Raw genomic sequence first — 22,561 nt, 5'->3', positions numbered from 1 at the left:
TTACCCTTGCAGGCAGCACATACATTGATTCAAGAGGTCATATAAAGCTGGAATCCTAAATATGAATTGTCTCTTGCATATTATTTCAAGTAGAGTTTAAGTTCTGCAAACTTACACTGTGGAAGAAATGTTATGATCATACCAGCTGAACATTTCAAGATCTCAGGATCCAAAACATCTTTAGAGACTGTCAGTTCTAAACTTCTCATTTCACAGATCCTCACTTTACAGAAACCACGGTCCAGCCACCTGCCAGCCCGCACATGGCCAGCTCATGGACCCTTCCTCACCAGTCTCCTTTCCCACCCCCGACACCTACCCCACAACTACAGCTGCCGGTGATGTGCTGGGCATTACGTCTTTGCATGAATTCCCTTATCTTGGGTTTGTACAGGCATTCATTTGCATTAGTACTACTCCACCGTATTGAATTTTGTTATTTTGGGAAAAGTATTTTTGGAATGCTAATACACTGACCTACTGACTGTATATAAAACAACCAGCAAAATTTAGAAATTAATTTAATCTATTATACAACACAAATTCTTAAATTATGTTCATGAATGCAAGTCAGAAAATCACCATCTAATGATACCTCAGAAATGTCACATTACCTCCTCATTTGGAGAGTTTTTCAGTGTAGAATTGTTTTGAAATTACCGTGTCTCTTAGGCACGTCCTTCATTACAAACGACTCTACTTCCGAGGGCCTGATTCCCCACTTTTTTCTCATAAAAGGGATCAAAGTCCTGGCATTCTATTAATATCCATTTATTCATTTAATGACTAAAAATTCATTCATTCATTCAAGGACTGAAAAAAGATCGAAGTGAAATGGTTCGTGTACGAAACGGGCAGCAAGACGTATCGTTTTCAAACCACCCTGTGTCTGTAATAGTTCCTTCTGTTAAATAGCTCCTAACATTCAGAGCCACCAGACTGCTTCTGAGCACATTAATATCTCCTGTCAGAAGATTTGGGGATGCACTAAAACAATTTATTTCACAGTGGGGTTCTTATCTAAACAAGATCTGTCTTCCTATCTTTCTCAATTTAGCTAGATGCTGTGGCACTGGACCTGGACATTATCTGCCTCTAGCTGTTTTTCACAGAGGAAAAAACAAAGATATAGGCATGAAGTGGTATATATTACAGCTGGCACCTCCAACAGCTAAATCGTCCACAGCGCCAGAGCTCTATGCAAATGCTGTGACCCAGAAACCATTTCACACTAATGTGGTTTCAGCTTTCTTTGGCCATACACACTGACAATCTGAAAAGCCTGTGCTCTGAGAGATTCACAGCCCTGAAGTACAGGGACTCTGGTAATTATAAGCATCCTGGAAAAAAACTAATTCTATTAATTGGGGTATTGGAATGCAACATAATTATTTTTCTTTAGATACAATTTCCTCCCATGAGCCAAATGCCCTTAGAATTTTTAGTTCCATTTTGTTCCATGTAACAATTATGACCTTAGGATTTACCTCTTTTTTTTTTTTTTGGAATTATGCATCAGTGTTCCTTTAATAGTATGAACGCCTTAGCAAGAAAAGCTGGGGTGCTGCTGATACACAGGGTAGTTATCATAAATTTCTATAAAAGCAAAGTTGACCCTGCTTCATCTTTCCATATTTTAACTCACTTTAAAAGAAAAACAATTTTTTTTTTAATTTCTAATATATGCTGTTATATTGCAACATTTAGAAACTAACACTTCCTGAAGTTAATGAGTTATGTTTGGTTTGAACCTGTCAACAATAATTATATTTAGAAGTGCATAAACTGTACCCAAGTCAAATAAATATCTTCAAAGATTGACACCATCTGGAGGAAATAAATATGTCATTAAATCTCTTTTTTGACTCCAGCTTCATATTTTTCTTTTGCATAGTTTGGCTCTTGTTAGTGACTCAAAATGTTAAGTAATGAAACCCAATTCAACTACACTGAGGTATTACTGTAAACTGAGAACAGGGATTTATACATGCAGCTCGTAGAAGAGATACCATTACTTTTCAGTCTCATTTCTAATTTATAGAGGAGCTCACCACTTTGATAAAGGCTTAGGGAATCTTACAAAAGTCTATCATGTGTTTCCCTAACATCAACTAATTTTGTTCAGTTTTTAGTGTTACCACGTGTTATCCTCAGTTCCCCTCTGGATTCTTGGTCAGGCTAAGCAATTTGACCTTGTAGGTCTTAGGTTTTTTTTTAATTTCTTCTCTCAGGAAGCATTCCCTGACTGACCAACATCAGATTGATTTGCCTCTCATTAGTTCTCCCAAGGTGCCCCCAAATTTGACTGTCTTACATAGAATTCTGCATACCTCTCCTTGGAAACTCTATAGGGCAGTTCTACTCTGTCCTATAGGGTCGCTATGAGTTGAAATCAACTCGACGGCACTGGGTTTTTTGGGGGGGTGGTTCTCTAAGTCTGGCACAGGTAACAGCACGCAGTGCCTTCCCATTGTGCTGGGAAGACCTGAAAAGGTTAATAAAATAGGTAGGCAACAAACAACAAAAGTAGGGAACAATGTACAATGATACACAATGAAATACTAAGTCGAATATAATACATATAAAAATATGCTTTGTAAACATAAGCTTTCAGGAAATCAGGAGAGGGGTAGGAGGATTTATTTTAGCCAGGGTTTTACTGAAAAAAAAAATAAAAAACAAAAAAACTTCCTGAAAGAGGTTAAATTTGAGCTAAACCTTGATTTTCTTTTTTTATTTTATTAAAATGGAGAAAATTAGGTAGAATCTTGCACATAGCCGTAAGAGAATAAAGAAAAACAAAAGCAGTTCAGAAACAGTGAAGAGACTGGACTGACAGGAACAGAAGTATTGGTGGATGGAAGAGTGAGAGATTCTTTCGGAATAGTAGGCTGGGTCTAGATTCTGGAAGGCTCTGAAAGAATGAAGGAAAGCCTAGGGCTTTCAGTTGTTCGAGGAGTCCTAGTGGTGCAGTGATTAAGCACTCAGCTGCTAGCCAAAATCAGCTGTTTGAATCCATCAGCCTCTTCATGGAGAAAGATGGGGCAATCTGCTTCTGTGAAAATTACATCCATGGAAACCCTATGGGGCAATCCCACTCCGTCCTGTAGGGTAGCTGTGAGTCAGAATCAGCTGGACAGCAATGGGTTTGGTTGGTTTGGGTTCATACATTGGCATTGGGTAATTAGTCCAACTGTTTGGGTCAAGAACTGCCATTATGAAAAATATTTTAGAACAGTATTGCAGTGGTGTGCTGATTGGGTTAGGCAGGGGGTGAATGGTGGGGGAAGGAAGTGAAGCTAGGGTGGGTGCTGATTTGGGTCTCAGCAAGAATGGGGCCAGGAAGGTGGGAGAGCCCAGACTGTCTCAACAATACAAAATTATGTGCAAGGATAGACCTAACCCTGTTTGCTCTAGAAGCATTACACTTTTGCTGCCTGGTGGCACAACATTTAAGCACTTGGCTGCTAACCAAAAGGTTGGCATTTTGAACCCACCCAGTGGTTCCGTGGGAGAAAAACCTGGCTAACTGTCTCTGTAAAGATTATAGAAAACCCTAGGGGGCAGTTCTCCTCTGTCACATGAAGTCACCGGGAGTTAAAAACTGACTTGACAACGTACAACAACAACCACAACCCTGTATCTTTACTCAACTATTTTAATAGCACTTATTAAAGGAAAAAAAAAAAAAACCTTTGCCATTACGTGGATTCTGACTCCTAGCGACCTTGTAGGACAGAGTAGAGCTGCTCCGTAGGGTTTTCCAGGCTGTAAATCTTTATAGAAGCAGCTGGTGACTTCGAACTGTCAACCTCTTGGTTAGCAGCCAAGCACTTAAGCACTGTGCCACCAGGGCTCCTATATTATAAGACTTTCAAAATCAACAAGTATATACTGAAAATAAATATGTCTGAAACAGAAAAAGTGGCTGGCACTTGAAATTTTCATATTTTGCTACATGATGGCGCACTGAACAATGTAACATGCCAACAGGGATATAATTGATTTGATTGGGAACATTGAAATAGAGAAATTCCTCGATATCCATGGGAAAATACCTTACATAAAGCAGTTGTTCTTGATACACATGAACTCAAGGTTTTGTCCCACTGCTGACAATATGCCTATGGAGCTAGAAAATTATAAATATATATGAGAATTAGAATATTTTGGCGAGCAGAATAAACAGGATGTACATAATCAGGTTGTTTCTCAGAGAGAAAAGTGTACGTTAATGGCAAAAGTGATTGCAGATTATTGTGGCAGTTATCAGTGGGATCAAACTTTGGAACAAGTACTGAGATGGGAAGCTCTGAAAATCTATAACACTTAATTTCACAGATGGAAAGTAGAATACTGAACGATAACTTAAGAGCAAATGGAATTTCTTCCCTTAGGAAATGATATAGAGAGTTCATATTTTCCTAATAGCTTTATTTGTAGCACATTTATTATGTCACTTTACATAGTGTTTTACTAAAAGACTTTATAAACAAACAAAACCGTATTGTGTGCTCAGTATCTTCTCTGTGTGTGGACTGAATGCACTGAGTCGTGAACTGTCTTGGGACCCCCTTCTCCAGCCCCTTGAGACTGGATTAGGTGGCTCCAAACTCATCCCTCTGGTAGCACGTACCACACACTATGAGATACTTGCTTATCTGTCTTCAACCCCATAGGACCATTACCTCCTTGAGGGAACAGACCAGGTCTCGTTCATTTTTATATAACAATAACATGGCTTGTTGTTGTTGTTGGGTGCCCTCGAGTCTGTTCCGACTCATTGAGACCCCATATACAACAGAACGGAACAGCGCCCAGTCCTGCGCCATCTTCACAATTCTTGTTATGCTTGAGCCCGTTGTTGCAGCAACGGTGTCAATTCATCTTGTCGAGGGTCTTCCTCTTTTTTGCTGATCCTCTACTTCCCCAAACATGATGTCCTTCTCCAGGGACTGGTCTCTGCTGATAACATGTCCAAAGTATGTGAGACAAAGTCTCGCCATCCTCACTTTCAAGGAGCACTTTGGCTGTATTTCTTCCAAGACAGATTTGTTCGTTCTTCTGGCAGTCCATGGTATATTCAATATTCTTTGCCAACACCATAAGGCATAAATTCTTTTTGAGCCTTCCTTATTTAGATGTCAGTGGAATGGGTAAATGAAAGTGAAAAATGTAGACCTAAAAGAGTATTGACTTTGAGTAGAAAAACACGATGTGGTATATGCATACAATGGAGTATAACATAAACAGAAATAAAGTTCTGACATGTACTGTGACATGGATGAACCTTGAAAGCCTTATACTTATTGCAATACGTCAGGCACCAAAGACAAATACTACATGAATCCACTTATATGAAGCATCTAGAATAGGCAGTTGCATACAGACCAAAGTTTATTAGTGGTTACCAGAGGCAGGGGGAGGGCGGAATGGAGACTTATTGCTTAAAGGGCACTAAGTTTCTGTTAAGGATGATGAAAAATTGGGAAAAAAAAGTGGTGATGGTTGCAGAACATGGTGACCATAATTAATGTCACTGAATTGTAAAGATTGCCGAAATGACACGTTTTGTTATATATATTTTACCGAAAGTAAATATATATACATTTACCTTGGGAAAGTTGTATATGGAGGAGCCCTTTTGGTGCAGTGTTTACACACTTGGCTGTGAACCAGAAGGTTGGAGGTTCAAACCCACCAGCTACTTCTTCATGAAGGTTACAGCTCTGGAAGCCCTATGGGGCAGTTCTGCTCTGTCTTACAGAGAGATGTATGTCAGAATCACCTCAATGGCCTTGGATTTATTTGGTCTTTAAGTTGTATGTGTGAGATATTAGGACCTCTGGAGGTAGGCTTACAGAGATGAGGTAAACCCTCTTTTGTTCAGCAGAAAGGACTGAGAAAGCAGTGTGAACTGGAAATTGGAAGGAGCCCTTAATGAGTTTGCTCAAGATTTGCCATGGCCTTCATAGGACTCTGATTCCAGCTGACTCGTGGCTACATGAACTTACTTCAGGATTTTAAATCTGGCCACGGGAAGGAATTTTGAAGTTTGTTCAATTGTGGAAGCTCATTTTAATTTCTAAAAGTTGAGTCTGTCAATTAGTATCTGGGATCAGGGGCCTCTCCAGTGCCTGGGATTGCTTGCTTGGCTAACTCGAATAATGAACTCATATGACATATGTGGACCAATATGTTAGTTTTAGCATTTCTGCGGGCCGATACCATGTCAGATACTTCTTTGTGAGTAGTGCAGCTAGGTGATTAGTAGGTAAATTTGCTAAATATAGATGATACGAACATGCATTTGGTTTCTCAGATTTCAGTCATGTATTTTTTTATTGTTTATAAACCATCCTTAACTAACTAAAAGGAATTAAAAGTGATACTGGTTAAGAAGATGTAAATACAAGTTAATTATGAAGAGCTTTCCTCTATTTTTATACAATCCAATGCTTTATTAAATTCCCAGGAATCATAGTTCTTCTGTACAGAGATTTTATAGAGAGCTCTGAAAGATTGCTAACTGGGGCAAAACCTGATTATTAGTTTTGCACAAACTAAATATTGTAAAAAGAACATGTGAATTTTCAAAAGTTAAGTGTAAGATAAATTTAAGGACAAATCCCACCCCCCCCTCCCCCGGCAGTGAGAAAATTTTTTGTTTATTTCCCTAGTGATATCTACTTAATATTTTTATTTTAACTTTTTTTTCCTTTTGATAGCATTTCAGATGATTCTGACATGCATAAGTACATATTTCTGTTTAATTTTGCTATCGTTTGGATAAATGGGGAAATCAGCTGCACTAGATATCTAGGCATTGTCCTTCCAGGCTTGGTACCTTCTCAACATTACTCTCCGCTTTTGACCTGGGTTGTTTTGTCCATCTCCATGTGCTGGAACCCTCACGTGTCTGTCACTTTGTCATAGCGTGGGGGCTTGTGTGTTGCTGTGATGCTGGAAGCTATGTCACCAGTATTCAAATACCAGTAGGGTCACCCATGGAGGACAGGTTTCAGCTGAGCTTTCAGGCTAAGATGGACTAGGAAGAAGGACCTGGCAGTCTACTTCTGAAAAGTGTTAGTCAGTGAAAACCTTATGAATAGCAGTGGAACATTGTCTGATATAGTGCTGGAAGATAAGCTCCCCCCCCCCCCGCCCAGGTTGGAAAGCACTCAGAAGATGACCGAGGAACAGCTGCCTCCTCAAAGTAGAGTCAACTTTAATGCCATGGATGGAGTAAAAATTTCGGGACCTTCATTTGCTGATGTGGCATAACTCAAAATGAGAAGAAACAGCTGCAAACATCCATTAATAATCAGAACCTGACATGTACGAATCTAGGAAAATTGGAAATCGTCAAAAATGCAATGGAACACATAAACATCAATATCCTAGGCATTAGTGAGGTGAAATGGACTGGTATTGGCCATGCTATATTGGTTGTTCATATAGTCTACTATGCTGGGAAGAGGAATGGTGTTGCATTCGTTGTCAAAAAGAACATTTCAAGATCTATCCTGAAGTACAACGCTGTCAGTGATAGGATAATATCCATACACCTACCAGGAAGATGAGTTAATATGACTCTTATTCAAATTTTCACACCAATCACTATGGACAAAGATGAAGAAATAGAAGATATCGGCTGCTGCAGTCTGAAATTGGTCGAACATGAAATCAAGATGCATTGACAATTGCTAGTGATTGGAATTTGTAAATTGGAAACAAAGAAGAAGGATCGGTAGTTTGAAAATATGGCACTGGTGATAGAAACAGTGCTGGAGATCAAATGATAGAATTTTGCAAGACCATCGACTTCGTCATTGCAAATACCTTCTTTCACCAAAATGAATGGTGACTATACACGTGGTGTTTTTTATACACGTGGACCTCACCAGATGGAATACACAAGAATCAAATTGACTACTTCTGTGGAAAGACTTGATGGAAAAGCCCAGTATCATCAGAGGGAACAAGGCCAGGAATTGACCATCAATTGCTCATATGCAAGTTCCAGGTGAAACTGAAGGAAATCAGAGCAAGTCCAAGAGAGTACATCCCACCTGAATTTAGAGACAATCTCAAGAACAGATTTGGCACATTGAACACTAGTGACTGAAGACTAAACGAGTTGTGGAATGACATTAAGGACATTATACATGACGAAAGCCAGAGGCCATTGAAAAGACAGGAAAGAAAAGACCAAGGTGGATGTCAGAGGAGACTCTGAAACTTGCTTGCGAACGTAGATCAGCTAAAGCAAAATGAAGAATCGATGAAGTAAAAGAACTGAACAGAAGATTTCAAAGGTGGCTTGAGAAGACAAAGTAGTATAATGACATGTGCAAAGAGCTGGGCACAGAAAACCAAAAGTGAAGAACACACCTGGCGTTTCTCATGCTGAAAGAACTCAGGAAAAAATTCAAGCCTGGAGTTGCAATAGTGAAGGATTCTATGGGGAAAATAGTAAACGATGCAGGAAGCATCAATAGAAGATGGAAGGAATACACAGATTCATTATACCAAAAAGAATTAGTTGGTGTTCAAACATTTCAAGAGGCAGCACATGGTCAGGAACTGATGGTACTAAAGGAAGAAGTCCAAGCAGCTCTGAAGGCATTGGAGAAACACAAGGCTTCAGGAATTGATGGAATATCAGTTGAGATGTTTCAACAAACAGATGCACCGCTGGAGGTGTTCACTCGTCTATGTCAAGAAATATGGAAGACAGTTTCCTGGCCAACTGACTGGAAGAGATCCATATTTATGCCTATTCCCAAGAAAGGTGATCTAACTGAATGTGGAAATTATAGAACAATATCATTAATATCTCATGCAAGCAAAATTTTGCTGAAAATCATTCAAAAGCGGCTGCAGCAGTATATCGACAGGGAACTGCCAGAAATTCAGGGTGGTTCCAGAAAAGGACGTGGAGCCAGTGATATTATTAACAACCTGCATTATGCAGATGACACAGCCTTGCTTTCTGGAAGTAAAGAGGACTTAAAGATCAAGGACTGTAGCTTTCAGTGTGGATTACACCTCCATAGAAAGAAAATAAAAATCCTCACAAGTGGACCACTAAGCAACATCATGATAAATGGAGAAAAGACTGAGGTTATCAAAGACTCCATTTTACCTGGATCTAGAATCAACACCCATTGAAGCAGCGATCAAGAAATCCAAAGACGCACTGAATTGGGAAAATGTGCAAAAGACTTCTTTAAAGTGTTGAAAAGCGAAGATGTCACCTTGAAGACTAAGGTACCCCTAACCCAAGCCATTGTGTTTTCAGTCACCTCATACACAGCTGAAAGCTGGAAGACTGAAGAAGAATTGATGTCTTTGAATCGTGGTGTTGGCGAAGAATATTGAATGTACCACGAACTGCCAAAAGAGCAAATAAATCTGTCTTGGAAGAAGTACAACCAGAATGCTCCTTAGAAGCAAGGATGGCGAGACTGTGTCTCACATACTTTGGAGGTTTTATCAGTAGGGATCAGCCTCTGGAGAAAGACATCAAGCTTGGTAAAGTAGAGGGTTAGCTAAAAAGAGGAAGTACCTCAACAAGATGGATTGACACAGTGGCTGCAAGGATGGGCTCAAGCATAACGATTGTGAGGATGGTGCAGGAGTTGGCAGTGTTTCACTCTAGTGTACATAGTGTCGCTATGAGTCAGAACCAACTGGACAGCACCTAACAACAAGAAAGTTCAATCAGTAACTATTGATTGTGTGATTTTTGTGTCTTCAACACAGAATTAGATGAGGTGTGTGTCATGAAAGGTTTAAACCAGTGTAGTGTCTATCATTTCATGACTTTTCACTTGATGTTGATAGGCAAAGAACAAGGAGGTTGAAGTGACCTGGTGTAGGTATAGATTAGTTTTTAGAAGAAATCTTTCCTATGTCCCTAAGAGAATATGTTTCCTTCTGTGGAAGAGGACCAGAACCTCTAGTTCCTCTAATTCCACAGAGCTTACAATTGCTTCATATTTCACTTATTTATTGCTAGGAGATGCAGGTGGACTAATTTGTCCTGTATTTTGGAGGGTATGTGCCTCAGTGCCCAACCCCAAGATCTCTAAAGCATTCACTAATATGATAGCCCCTGAATCTGCATAGGGTTTATCTCACACCACTACCTGTAATGTATTTGCCACTTCTTGCTAATCTGTTCCGAGTACCATGATGTATCACTAAATCTGACCAACTGATGTTCTGTGGATTGTCCAGATGGCATAAGTCCCTTTGAACAATACTTACAACTGAAGGACAAAACTGTAAATGTTTACTTTAGTCCTTCCCACACGAAAGGGAACTCTTTCTGATAGGGGTGGAAAAGAACACATTTGGTAGACCAAATGCCTGAATAACGTATACTTAATATCATTGTGGGACTCTGTGTCAACAATTCACATGCTTAACGTTTGTCAGTATGAGGTTTTCTTTGTTTCTTTTACAGGGTTGCTTCCAAGCTCTCTTTTTAATCATATCATACATATGTTGTTGTTGTTGTTGTTAGGTGTCATCGAGTCGGTTCTGACTCATAGCAACCTTATGCACAACAGAATGAAACACTGCCCAGGCCTGAGTTATCCTTACAATCGTTGTTATGCATGAACTCATTGTTGCAGCCACTGTGTCAGTCTACCTCATTGAGGGCCTTCCTCTTTTCCACTGACCCTGTACTCTGCCAAGCACAATGTCCTTCTCCAGGGACTGATACCTTCTGACAACATGTCCAAAGTATGTAAGACACAGTCTCACCATCCTTGCTTCTAAGGAGCATTCTGGTTGTACTTCATCTAAGAGAGATTCATTCGTTCTTTTGGTATATTCAGTATTCTTTGCGAACATCACAATTCAAAGGTGTCAATTCTTCTTCAGTCTTCCTTATTCATTGTCCAGCTTTCACATGCATACGATGCAGTTGAAAATACCATGGCTTGGGTCAGGCGCACCTTAGTCTTCAAGGTGACATCTTTGCTCTTCAACTCTTTAAAGAGGTGCTTTGCAGCAGATTTGCCCAATGCAGTGCATCTTTTAATTTCTTGACTGCTGCTTCCATGGCTGTTGACTGTGGATCCAAGTAAAACGAAGTCCTTGACAACTTCAGTGTTTTCTCCGTTGATCATGATGTTGCTCATTGGTCCAGTTGTAAGGATTTTTGTTTTCTTTTTGTTAAGGTGCAATCCATACTGAAGGCTGTGGTCTTCGATCTTTATTAGTAAGTGCTTCAGGTCCTCTTCACTTTCAGCAAGCAAGGTTGTGTCATCTGCATAACACAGGTCGTTAATGAGCCTTCCTCCAACCTGATGCCCCGTTCTTCATATAGTACAGCTTCTCGTATCATTTGCTCAGCATACATATAAGAGTATTTTAATACCTGTTCTAATATTTTCTTCAATATTTCCATGTGTTTATAGCAGGTTCAAACTAAGACCAAACCCATTGCTGGCAAGTCAATTCTAACTCACAGTGGCCCTATAGGACGGAGGAGAACTGCCCAATAGGTTTTCCAAGGCTGTAATCCTTATAGAAGCAGAGTGCCTCATCTTTTCTTCTGCAGAGTGGCCAGTGGGTTCAAACTGCTGAACTTTCAGTTGGCAGCCAAGCACTCACCATCTTTTTATGCGAATAACGCAATCCTTCTACATTTGTTTGCCAACCTTGTCCTCCCCTGTGAGGTATTTTTCTAAGTGCAGTATGCTTATTTTTTACAACAGCATGTAAAAATAATTAGCCTAGCTTGCTTACGAAAATAACTCACAGGGCAAAGGCATGGTTGGCAAACAAACATAGAAAGTTCACATTATTTGTGTAAAAATATGGTATCCACTGCACCACCAGGGCTCCTAATAGCAGATTACAGGTCTATAGTCTTCCATGTTGCTAAAACAAGAACTGAGATTTTTTTTTTCACAGAAGTTAGTTATAAGAGAATAAATAAAATATAAAATATAGTAGGTATAGTGGAATTTATGGAACAATATCATTAATATCACATGCATGTAAAATTTTGCTGAAGATCATTCAAAAACAGTTGCAGGAGTACATTGACAGGAAACTGCCAGAAATTCAAGCCGGATTCAAAAGAGAACGTGGAACGAGGGATATCACTGTTGATTTCAGATGGATCCTGTCTGAAAACAGAGAGTACCAGAAATATGTTTACCTATGTTATATAACTACGCATAAGCATTCGAATGTGTGGATCATAACAAATTATGGATAACATTGCAAAGAATGGGAATTCCAGAATGCTTAATTGCACTCATGGGGAATCTGTACATTGATCAAGAGGCAGCTGTTCAAATAGAACAAGGGGATGCTGTGTGGTTTAAAGTCAGGAAAGGTATGTGTCAGGGTTATGTCCTCTCACTATACTCATTGAATCTGTATGCTGAGGAAAAAATACGAGAAGCTGGACTATATGAAGAATACTCAGTCTCTCATACTTTGGACATTTTATCAGGAAGGACATCATGCTTGGTAAAGTGGAGGGTCAGTGAAGAAGAGGAAGATCCCCAACGAGATGGTTTTACAGGGTGACCACAATAACGGGCTCAAGCATAGCAAAGGTCATTGGGATGGCACAGGACCATGCAGTTGTTCATTCTGGTGTACACAGGGCCAATATGAGTCAGAACTGACTCAACGGTACATAACAACGCCAACATAGTGGCCCCAGCTGAAATTATGTGTGTCCTTGTGCGTGAGTGTGTGTGCATGTGTGTGTGTGATTCTTGTGGTAGAAATACACAAGTAGTTTAGTTTATCATCTTTGAAGAAGAAATTATTGGGTGTCTTAGTTGGTTAGTACTGCCGTAACACAAAAACAGTAAGTCTCTAGGTTATGAGCATTCGACTTATGGAGAACTCTTACTTCTCCTTGAATGTTGTGTAAATTTCCCATCACTCTGAAAATAATTGAACCAACTCATGTTATTGTTGTTGTTAGGTGCCATTGAGCCGGTTCCAACTCATAGTGACTCTGTGCACAACAGAATGAAACACTGCCCGGTCCTGTGCCATCCTACCACTGTTCACAACAAATTCTTCACTTGCTGCAGGTGCAAATTTTAAATCATTGAAAAGGCTTCAGCTTTTTCTTGCACTAAAACAAAAGAAAAAACTCATTGCTATTGAGCCGATTCCAACTCATAGTGACCCTATAGGACAGAGTAAAGCTACCCCATAGGGTTTCCAAGGAGCAGCTGGTAGATTTGAACTGGCAACCTTTTGGTTAGCAGTTAAGTGCTTAACCACTGTACCACCAAGTCTCTTTCTTTTAAGGCTAAATAAGAATTGTATGTACCTGTTCCAAGTTATCCACAAATTCTTAAAGACACACTTAGGAATAGATGTTGTTCAAAACCTGGGGACTGCCCGGACCACAAGTAAGTGGCTTCAAAATCAGAAATTTATTTTCTTGCTGTTCTGGAGGCTAGTAGTCCAAATCAGGGTCTCAGCCATGTAAGTGTCTCCTTTGTAGGTAGCCCCGGGTGACTTTTGGCTCTTAGCATTCCCTGGCTTGTACACAGTGTTTACATGGAATTGGTCTTCCCCCTGCAGTGTCTCTGCATTTATTTTGCTGTTCTTGTAACTCAGAGTTGATTAAGTTTAGGACCCACCCTTCACTCTGATGATCTCATTAACCTAAAAAAGAAAACTCTTTCCAAATAGGGTCACATCCACAGGTACAGGGGTTAGGAGTTTAATACATATTTTGGGGGGATGCAGTTCAATCCATAACAAAGGAAAAGATGGAATATTCAGAACACAATCAATGTCAGATTGGGTAAAGCCCTGGAAATGGAAGCAAAGGCCCAGAAAGGACTTCAGTTTGTTCAACGATAGAAAATGAGGCACACTAAACACATTAGGGGACCTTCTTTCTCAAATTAATTGATTAATTTAATCATTGTCCTATAGATCCCATGGCTTTTAAAATTCCAAGCTCCCCCATTTTGTTTTCTATTATCTTTTACTTGAAATAAAGAGAATTTTTTGAAAATCTTTTAATTGTTAAGAAATTACCTTCTACTAATATTAATATTTAATATCAGTTTCTCTGGGAAAAGGGGTTTTGAAGAACTTCTATATATGTTAAGAGCTGGATGCAAAATGAACACTTGTATTTTGTATTTCGTTATCATTATATTGGGAATAGGTGCATTAAAATAGACTAATAACTTTCTTACTATTAAAATTGCCTTGGAGCTAATTACAAATTAATAAATTCAATTTGTCTCCTTTTTGAAATAAACTTGTGTGGTTCATTTGCTAGCAGAAATACATGGTTATTTAAAGATTTTTGCCTAGAAAATGTTTTGAGGCAATCCATAATTTTGAGGACTTGTAATTCTCTTATCTGAATTTGAAACCTTTAATACCCTCGAGGCATGAGGGTGACCCAATAAGCAAAATCATATAGCAGAAAAATTACTGGTCAAATATCCTTTATTTCTAAATTCTACTTTTTTATTTGCCAGTGAAATGTAAGTAATTCTATCGACTTTGGCGGAATACTGATTTTTCTTTTATCAATGGGAAATTTCTATATTTTATTATAATTAAATTGGAGATACATTTATCTAAAACCTCATGGTGCCTGGTATTTTGTAAATATAACTGTGAAGTAAATGCAGTATATATTTCAAGGAAATGGCGGTGTATGGGAGATGTATTAGTAATATGGTGTAATAACAGATCAAACAGGGTGATAAGTAGGTTAATTGGAATTTATGAGTAAGTAAGTGTTCTAGAGAGAGTTCACATCTGAGCTCCAGTTTAATACAACTGACTGGAAAATATGCTAACATGAAAATAAAAGATTGGGAAAATAAGTGTTCTATATAGTTCACAGAATGCTTCCAATTTTTAAGGTGTCGTGTTGGTGAACATGAGCTCAGTGCTAATCGGCACAGGTCTTTATACAGAGAAGGTCCTAAGAAACCCTACAGGATTACAGACACTTGTAAAGCTCGCGTTGCCTTTTCTCCCCTCTGAGATGCTAGAGGAAACGTCTTTCTCTGTCTGTGCAGGAGCCCTGTCCTGGTTTTCCAGTGCGACTACCGCCACGTGATCTGCTTAGACTGTTTCCACTTGTACTGCGTGACAAGGCTCAATGACCGGCAGTTTGTCCATGACCCTCAGCTCGGCTACTCCCTGCCTTGTGTGGGTAAGTCTAGCAAGTTTTTTTTTTTGTTCTTTTTTCATTTCTATCGCTACTTAGGAAAAGAACTACTGATATAAAACTGTCCTGCTAATCCCTAGGAAAGGGGTTGAAATTTCAAATACAAGTTTGAGCAACGCTGGGTAAGAAACATTGAGGTTTGGATCTCAAAAGATACAAAAACACTGGGAAGTGGAGGGACCTCTGTTGAACTGGAAAATGCATAACTTGCATAAAGGCATTAAAAATAAATTTTGAAATATTACCCACCCAAGGCCCACAACGTGTGTCTGTCTGCAGGTCGGGTTTATCCTTCAGGTTAAGAGATTCGTTACCGTGGATGTAGAACAGTATTACCCGCATTTCACAATTGCATGTCCCCATTGTTACAAAAATGAGTACGTAGCCTGTATAGGAAAGGACATATTAAAAAAATCAATAAAATGAGATAAAGCTGAATTTTTAACATTTTAAATATTTTTTAACTTTGCAAAACACCTTTCCTTACACTATCCAGGCAGTCCCCGGGTTTCCAGCGAGATCCGTCCCTGTGTCTTTAAGTCTTTTAAATCGAATTAGTAGGTAAGTTGGAGCAGGTGCTTAAGGTTCTTATTTAGCCTTATTTGAGCAAGAAAAGGCTGGAAGCCTTTTCAGTGATTTAAAAGCTACAAGTGCAGCAAGCGAAGGTGATTGAGAGGAAGAATTTCAAAGTGAGGGCAAATTTATGTAACATTGAAGGACAAGTATGAGTTGTCCTTCAGTCAGATGTTGGTAACTCAAGATCTGCCTGTACTATTGTTACTGCATATATATATATTGCTCCTCAATAAAACATATATGTGTATGTATATGTATATACGTGTGTATGTTTGTATACACGCCTACACACACATATACATACATATATATATATAAAATCCATTGCCATCGAGTCAACTGCAACTCACAGTGACCCTAGAGGTCAACGGCATTAGTGCATTCACAGTGCCGTGTGGCCACTACCTCTCCACAGCTCCTGGATTTGTTATCACTCCAGAAGAACAGCTGTAACTATTGAGTAATCACTCTCTATTGCCCCTGTCCCCTTCCTCCTGGCCGCCACTACTCTGATTTTTGTCCCTACGAATTTGTCCGTTTTGGATATTTCATATAAAAGGAATCGCTTTATATGTGGCCTTTTATGTCTGGCTTCCTTCCCTCAGCATAATGCTTTCCTGGTACATCCAAGTTGTGGCAAGTATCAGTACTGGATTCATTTTTATGGCTGAAAAATATTTCGTCGTATTTACATACCACATTTTGTTTATCCGTTCATCCATTGGTGTGTGTTTAGATTGTTTCCACATTTTGGCTTTTGTAAATAGTGCTGCTATATATATTTGCATATAAGTTTCTGGGTGGACATATGTTTTCATTTCTTTTGGATACATACCTACGAGTTGAACTGATTAATGTTATGGCCATCCTGTTTAACTTCGTGAGGAACCACCAACCTGTTTTACACTGCTGCAGCATCTGTTTACATATCCACCAGTAATGTGGGAGTGTTCATATTTCTCTACGTATTTGTCAACATTTGTTTCAGAATTTTTTTTTTTTGTAGCCATCCTAATGCGTTTGAAATGATACCTCATTTTGGTTTTGATTTGCATTTCCATAATGATCAATGGTATTGAACATCTTTTCCTATGTTTGTTGGCCATTCATACCTCATCTTTGGAGAAATGTCTGTTCAAGGCCTTTGCCCATTTTTAATTGAGTTGTTTTTCTTTTGAATTGTAAGATTTCTTTATATATTCTAGATACTGAGTCTTTGTTAGAGATATGGTTACCAAGTGTTTTCTCCCATTCGGTGGGTTGTCTCTTTACTTTCTTGATAAAGTACTTTGATGAATAGAAGTTTTTAACTTGATGCAGTCATTTTTTTTCTTTTGTTGGTCATACTTTTGGTGCCATATCTAAGAATTTATTGTCAAAAACACAGTCTTGTAGCTTTACCCTATGCTTTTTCCTAATAGTTTTCCAGTTTTAGCTCGTGTACCTCAGTCAATGATCCATTTTGCGTTACTTAGTGTATATGGAGTAAGGTGTATGTTAAGGGCAGACATATTTTAATGACTGAAATGTGATTAATATGTTCCTTTCGTTCAGTAAATGTGATTTGAACTTATGTGTTACCTTGATTCAATGGTCTTATTTTCATTTCCATGTATTTTTAAACTTAGTTTAAATGTATACCGAAGCTGAAAAATATGCTTCAGAATGATGACAGATCTAAATCTAAGAAGCCAACTGCACTGTTAGTTTTCTAAATTACGATACTCCACGGATTTTCTGGTAGCGGATGGTGGACCCGAACTGCAATCTTTTGGTTAGCAGCAGAGTTCTTAACAACTGCCAGTGATGTTAAAGGTTTTTTGTTCTTGTTGTTGTTAATAAGGTCCACATAATATGTGAGCCAATATGTTTTTAAGGACAAGTCATTGAAAGATACTGTACTTTTGTATTTTTACAAAAGAGTTAAAAAACCAGTGAAACATTCATCTGGAAGATTTCCATGCAGGTTGGAAAATTCTTTTTTTCGAATCCTTTTAAAATAATGATTTTGTATTGGTAAATTTTTTTTCCCACAAAACTACATCGTGATGGAAAGATTTCTAAATACTTATTTTCAAAATTTGCATACTCAAAGTACTTTTCAAAGTCAATTTATCACTCATTGTTTTTTGATTCTTAATTTTTTACTATAAAAAATTTTCAAACATAAGGAAGAGTAAAGAAAATATTACTGTAAACTCATTTGTACCCATTATGGGGGCTTTCTGGTATAACAGAATGTCTGATGCTTTTCCTATAATTTCTTGCCCCATGACCTGGAACCAGCGATTTCTCTAACCAGTCCTGAGCCCTGGCCACAGAAAATCATAATACGTGCCACAATTGGGGTGCTGGGTATGCCCACTGTTACTAGGCTGTACCCTGCTTCCAGGCCTATTGAAAAGCAATGGGAGACACGGTTTCTTGCTTTTTCATGTTTTCAGTAAGAGCTACAATAACAGTTATGTTGGTAGTTCCATTTCAAATTCAAGGTTATGGGATTGCTACTTAAGATTAGGAAGTTTACATGTGTTGTTGCTTTCTCCCTTGGGAAAAATAGTTTTGCTGAGAGATGTCAACATAACTTCTCATTGTCCTTATGTCACTATCCACCTACAATTGTATCAGTATTACAATACCAGCACCACTAACAACAGATAATTAGTGAAAACACTCTTCAGATATTTTGCACTTTGTTTTCTCCTTAGGGTATATCCTTATAGGGATATAGAGCCATTTATAGTTTACCAGGAAACCCTGGTGGCGTAGTGGTTAAGAGCTATTACTGCTAACCAAAAGGTCTGCAGTTCAAATCCACTAGGTGCTCCTTGGAAACCCTATGGGGCAGTTCTACTCTGTCCTGTTAGGGTCGCTATGAGTCGGAATCGACTCATCTGCAACAGGTTATCGTTTACCAACATCATTTTTGATTAAGTAGAGGATCTGCAAAAATGAGAGAAACCTGTAGTGAGATGGTTGACAGTACCCTGAACAATGAACTCAAACATACCAACAACTACGAAGTTGGCACAGGAGCTGGCAATGTTCCATTATGTTGTACATGGCCTCGCCATCCATTGGAGCCAACTCAGTGGCAACTGCAACAACATAGTTATTTTATGTTTTGATTATCTATGTGAAAGACACCTTTAGAACTTTATCACTCTAGCATTCAACCTCTGTTTTAATTGCAGAGTGAGGCCTGGAATGAAAGAATTTCAAATTAGTAATCTAATTGTATAATTTTTCATTGGAAGCCTTTTAAATGTTTTTCTGTGAATGTAGTCGCCTCGTTACTGGTTATTGAAACATATTGCTCCATAGGACCTTGCTTTCATTTTTAAAATGTCTCTACTAAGAAGCTACAGTCTCTGGCACCTCTTTCCTTTAGTGCTTAACAACACAAGCAGCAACAAATGCAAAGTAATGTCTTTGTGTGTCTTATAAGGAGAGGATTCTGGCAAGGACCACAAGCTGAGACAGGTTAGAGACAACTAGCCTGTCATCCAGCTGTGGAGGAAAACTTCCGCTCTGCAAAATCCACTGCAGTCCTCGCATATATCTTCAACAACATCTTAAAATATTTCTCCAGACGTGATTGCTCATAGGGCAATATATTGCATCACCCTATTGCTTATCATGTAGTATTTCAGTCTTTTTTTTTAAAGTATTGTTCAAAGTATAACTGTTTCTCACATTATGAGAAAAGCGTCTCTGAAATGTAATTACAGTTGTTTTTTTTTCCTTTCTTTGTTAAAAGCACACTGGATTGTCCCTAATTGTTGCTAAAAAAAAAAAAAAAGATTTGAAGACTCGATTTTCATGTATTAGTTGCTTAGTGTTGCTGTGTCTCATTACTATAATGGCTGCACACCCTCATTAGCATGTATCTCTAGGCATGTTAGGTGCTCCAGGTGAGGGTCACAGTCAAGGATAAGGGGACCCCACAGTGTCAGTGCTGCCCTCCCCTCTCAGTTGTGCTTGCAATATTAGTACTGTCTGTAATTAACAATTTGTTTCCAGGACTCTTTTTGTCAGCTTTAACAGAGTTAGTTTAGTTAAGATGAGATAATATAGCCTAATCCTGTAGGCCAAGGGCAGGTGGTCTCTCACATGTTGAAAGTTAACCCAGAAGGAAGAACTCCACTCACAGTTCGTATTGTTAGGCCCCACTGGCCCCTCAGGACACTTCCTTTGCAATATAGGACCCAGGACTATCTGATACATAGGCCCTGAGAGGAACCATCATTTTGTACTTACCTTTAGATACACACAGAAACTCAGTGTAGAGTGTACAGCATCAGCAAAAATAAGGAAAACCCTCAGTGAGGTGGATTGAGACAATACCAGCTATCATGAAGATGGTGCAGGACCAGGCAGTGTTCTGTTCTGTTTCTCATAAGGTCCCCAGGATTCGGAGCCAGCTCTGTGGCAACTAACAATGACAATCACAATACACAGAGCATCTGAGAATCCCAGTTCAAACCCCAACTCTGAGACTCACTGACTTTGTAGGGCAAGTTACTGAAGCTCTGTTTGCCTCAAATTCATTTTAGGGAGAAGGGGGTAATACAGTAGCACCCATTTCATAAGCGTTCATGTGGATTCATTGAAATAATGACTTATAAAGAGTTGGTAGGTTAAATACTGAAGACAGTAAGCCCACGATGAATACTGACTCATTCTGGTTGGCATTTAAATCTATGTTCTCATAAGCTGGGTGTACAATTTGCGTGTGTGCGTATGTGTATATTCTTAGAGGAACAGGTTTTTCTACATTCTTTAACTGGACGTTGGGTATTTTTTGTAAGTCAGTACATAAATCAGCCAATTATCAAGCATTATTTATCTCTCTGACCAGCTTTCTCTTTGGTTTATTTGACTTTGCCTTTTTTTCATGGAGCATAAGACGAGAACATATAAAATCATCAAAAAACAAATTAAAAATCATATCACACTATAAAGAAAAGCACTACATTGCGAGGAAGAACTTATTGAATACATATTATTTCTGTGGCACACCTTCTCCCATGGTGGGGTACATTAAAAGATTTTGTTAGTGTCTATGAATGTTACAATTTAATTGAAGAGGTAAGAGATGTAAGGCAAAATTATGAAATCAAACTTAGTATAATATGTATGAAAAGAAATAAAGTGGTAAACCAGTAAGGCACTAATAACATATAGAAAGGGCAGCTTTCTGGAAGCCGGATTGCTCCAGGGAAGCCTCAATGTCGAGGGCCAGACCCTGTTAGATATAGCATGGTGGCCTGCTGCCTATCATGGTAATCACATTGCTGAAGGAAATTTCTTGAATCCTATCGGCCCACCTCAATATTTAAAACTGTAGGATGACTGGACCCTAGTCAGGCCCTGGTGCTATCTGTGGCTTTGGAAGCTTAGGTGGGCCTTGTCGATTTCTCAGAAGAGTTGTCCATTTATCTTTCTACCATCACAGCTTTAAATGCCTCACCACATTGTTTCAGAGCCCTGTGGTGACGAATATCTATTTCTGGATTATAATTCTACCACAAAAGTTTCAACAGATTTATGTATGTCACCGGGGGGCATTTTCTTCTCTAGATCTATCTGTACCTTGAAAATGACAGTACAAGGACTCACACCTGGCTTTCTTGCAGCCCAGGGCCCATGTTCTTTCTACCTTAAAATTATTTGAAACTAAGTCCGACTTCCCAATTCTCTGAAGTTAATGCTGAAGTCCCTTTTTTTAAATTTATTTCTTGGGTGATTTAGCAATTGGGATAGTTTTTCACTGATGTGAATGTGAAAGTCAGTGTAGTAGTCTAACTCTAACAAAAGCAACATGGAAATCGCATGGCTTTACAGGACCATGCCATGGTCCCATGTGGGTCGGCTGGGAGACTCTGCTCTACGTCATCACCAGGGACCCAGGCTCCATCATCCTAGCATCCTCTGAGTCCTCATGGGTCCTCTCCGTCTTGCCCCTAGGGGATCACACTGCAGATTTTTAAAAGGCAGGCCACGTTCCTTATTCCCCACATTCCTCATTCCAGAACTCAGCCACGTGGCCCAGCTAACTGCACAGTGTGGTGGGGAGGGTGTGAGTGTGGGCAGGAAATGCACTCTGGCAGTGCGCCCAGGAGGAAAAGCAAGGGGGCTATAAACCTCCAGCGGTCTCTAACGCTGGTAGAGAGGATGGTGCAAACGTAATTCATTGAATGGCGTTTCTGTTTTCCTTTCCCCACTGACAACAGAGCAACACTCCATCAGGAAACTTCATTATAAGGAGTGACTGGTATATGGACAGACACAAGAAAAAGGGCTGGAGGGAAGAATTGGTGGTGTCCAGGAACTGATTCCAGCAAGGTCAACAGCATTGTCTCTGTGGCCATCTGTTTGGTCTTGGAACGCTAACCTCTGTGGAATCTACCTCAGAGGGGAGAGCACAATTCCCTATTTCTTTGACGCATGCGTGCGTCTCTAGTGAATCACAAAGGAAGAGATTCTTTAAGCAGATTTCAGCTAGTTCCGGCAGCACTGCTTCCACCAGCATCTGAAGGAGAAGCCCCTCGTCCAAGGACATTTCCTTTCTCCTCTCCAAACTGGATTTTGTCTTTTTTCCCTACATCTTATAAAATGATTAAAAAGAAAATGCCATTTTGTAAAAACAAAAGCAAGGTGGAAGCTCGGAATAACTAGCAGAGAGGGGAAAAATAATTTCTTCCCACCCATTTCTGTCCCAAACACTTCAAAATAATATCCTACCCTTTGTATTTTTCAGAAATAACTTTT

The 22,561-nt window shown here is 39.2% G+C and overlaps 1 protein-coding gene across 5 annotated transcripts in view; it reads left to right on the top strand.

Annotated features, from left to right (window-relative positions):
* Positions 1-22,561, top strand: part of PRKN (parkin RBR E3 ubiquitin protein ligase) — a 1,645,966-nt gene that overhangs the window by 1,107,305 nt on the left and 516,100 nt on the right. For all 5 annotated transcript variants that reach the window (XR_007512454.1, XR_007512451.1, XM_049852588.1 and 2 more), the window contains exon 7: positions 15,060-15,196. Coding sequence is in view for 3 of the 5 variants with exons in the window: in XM_049852588.1 (XP_049708545.1) it covers positions 15,060-15,196 (137 nt within the window). In the remaining 2 variants the exon portion in view is untranslated. The remainder of the gene's footprint in view (positions 1-15,059; positions 15,197-22,561) is intronic.

The sequence above is a fragment of the Elephas maximus genome, chromosome 1 (genome assembly GCF_024166365.1).
Source record: "Elephas maximus indicus isolate mEleMax1 chromosome 1, mEleMax1 primary haplotype, whole genome shotgun sequence".
Classification (NCBI taxonomy): domain Eukaryota; kingdom Metazoa; phylum Chordata; class Mammalia; order Proboscidea; family Elephantidae; genus Elephas; species Elephas maximus.
This window is presented reverse-complemented; position numbering and strand designations above follow the sequence as displayed.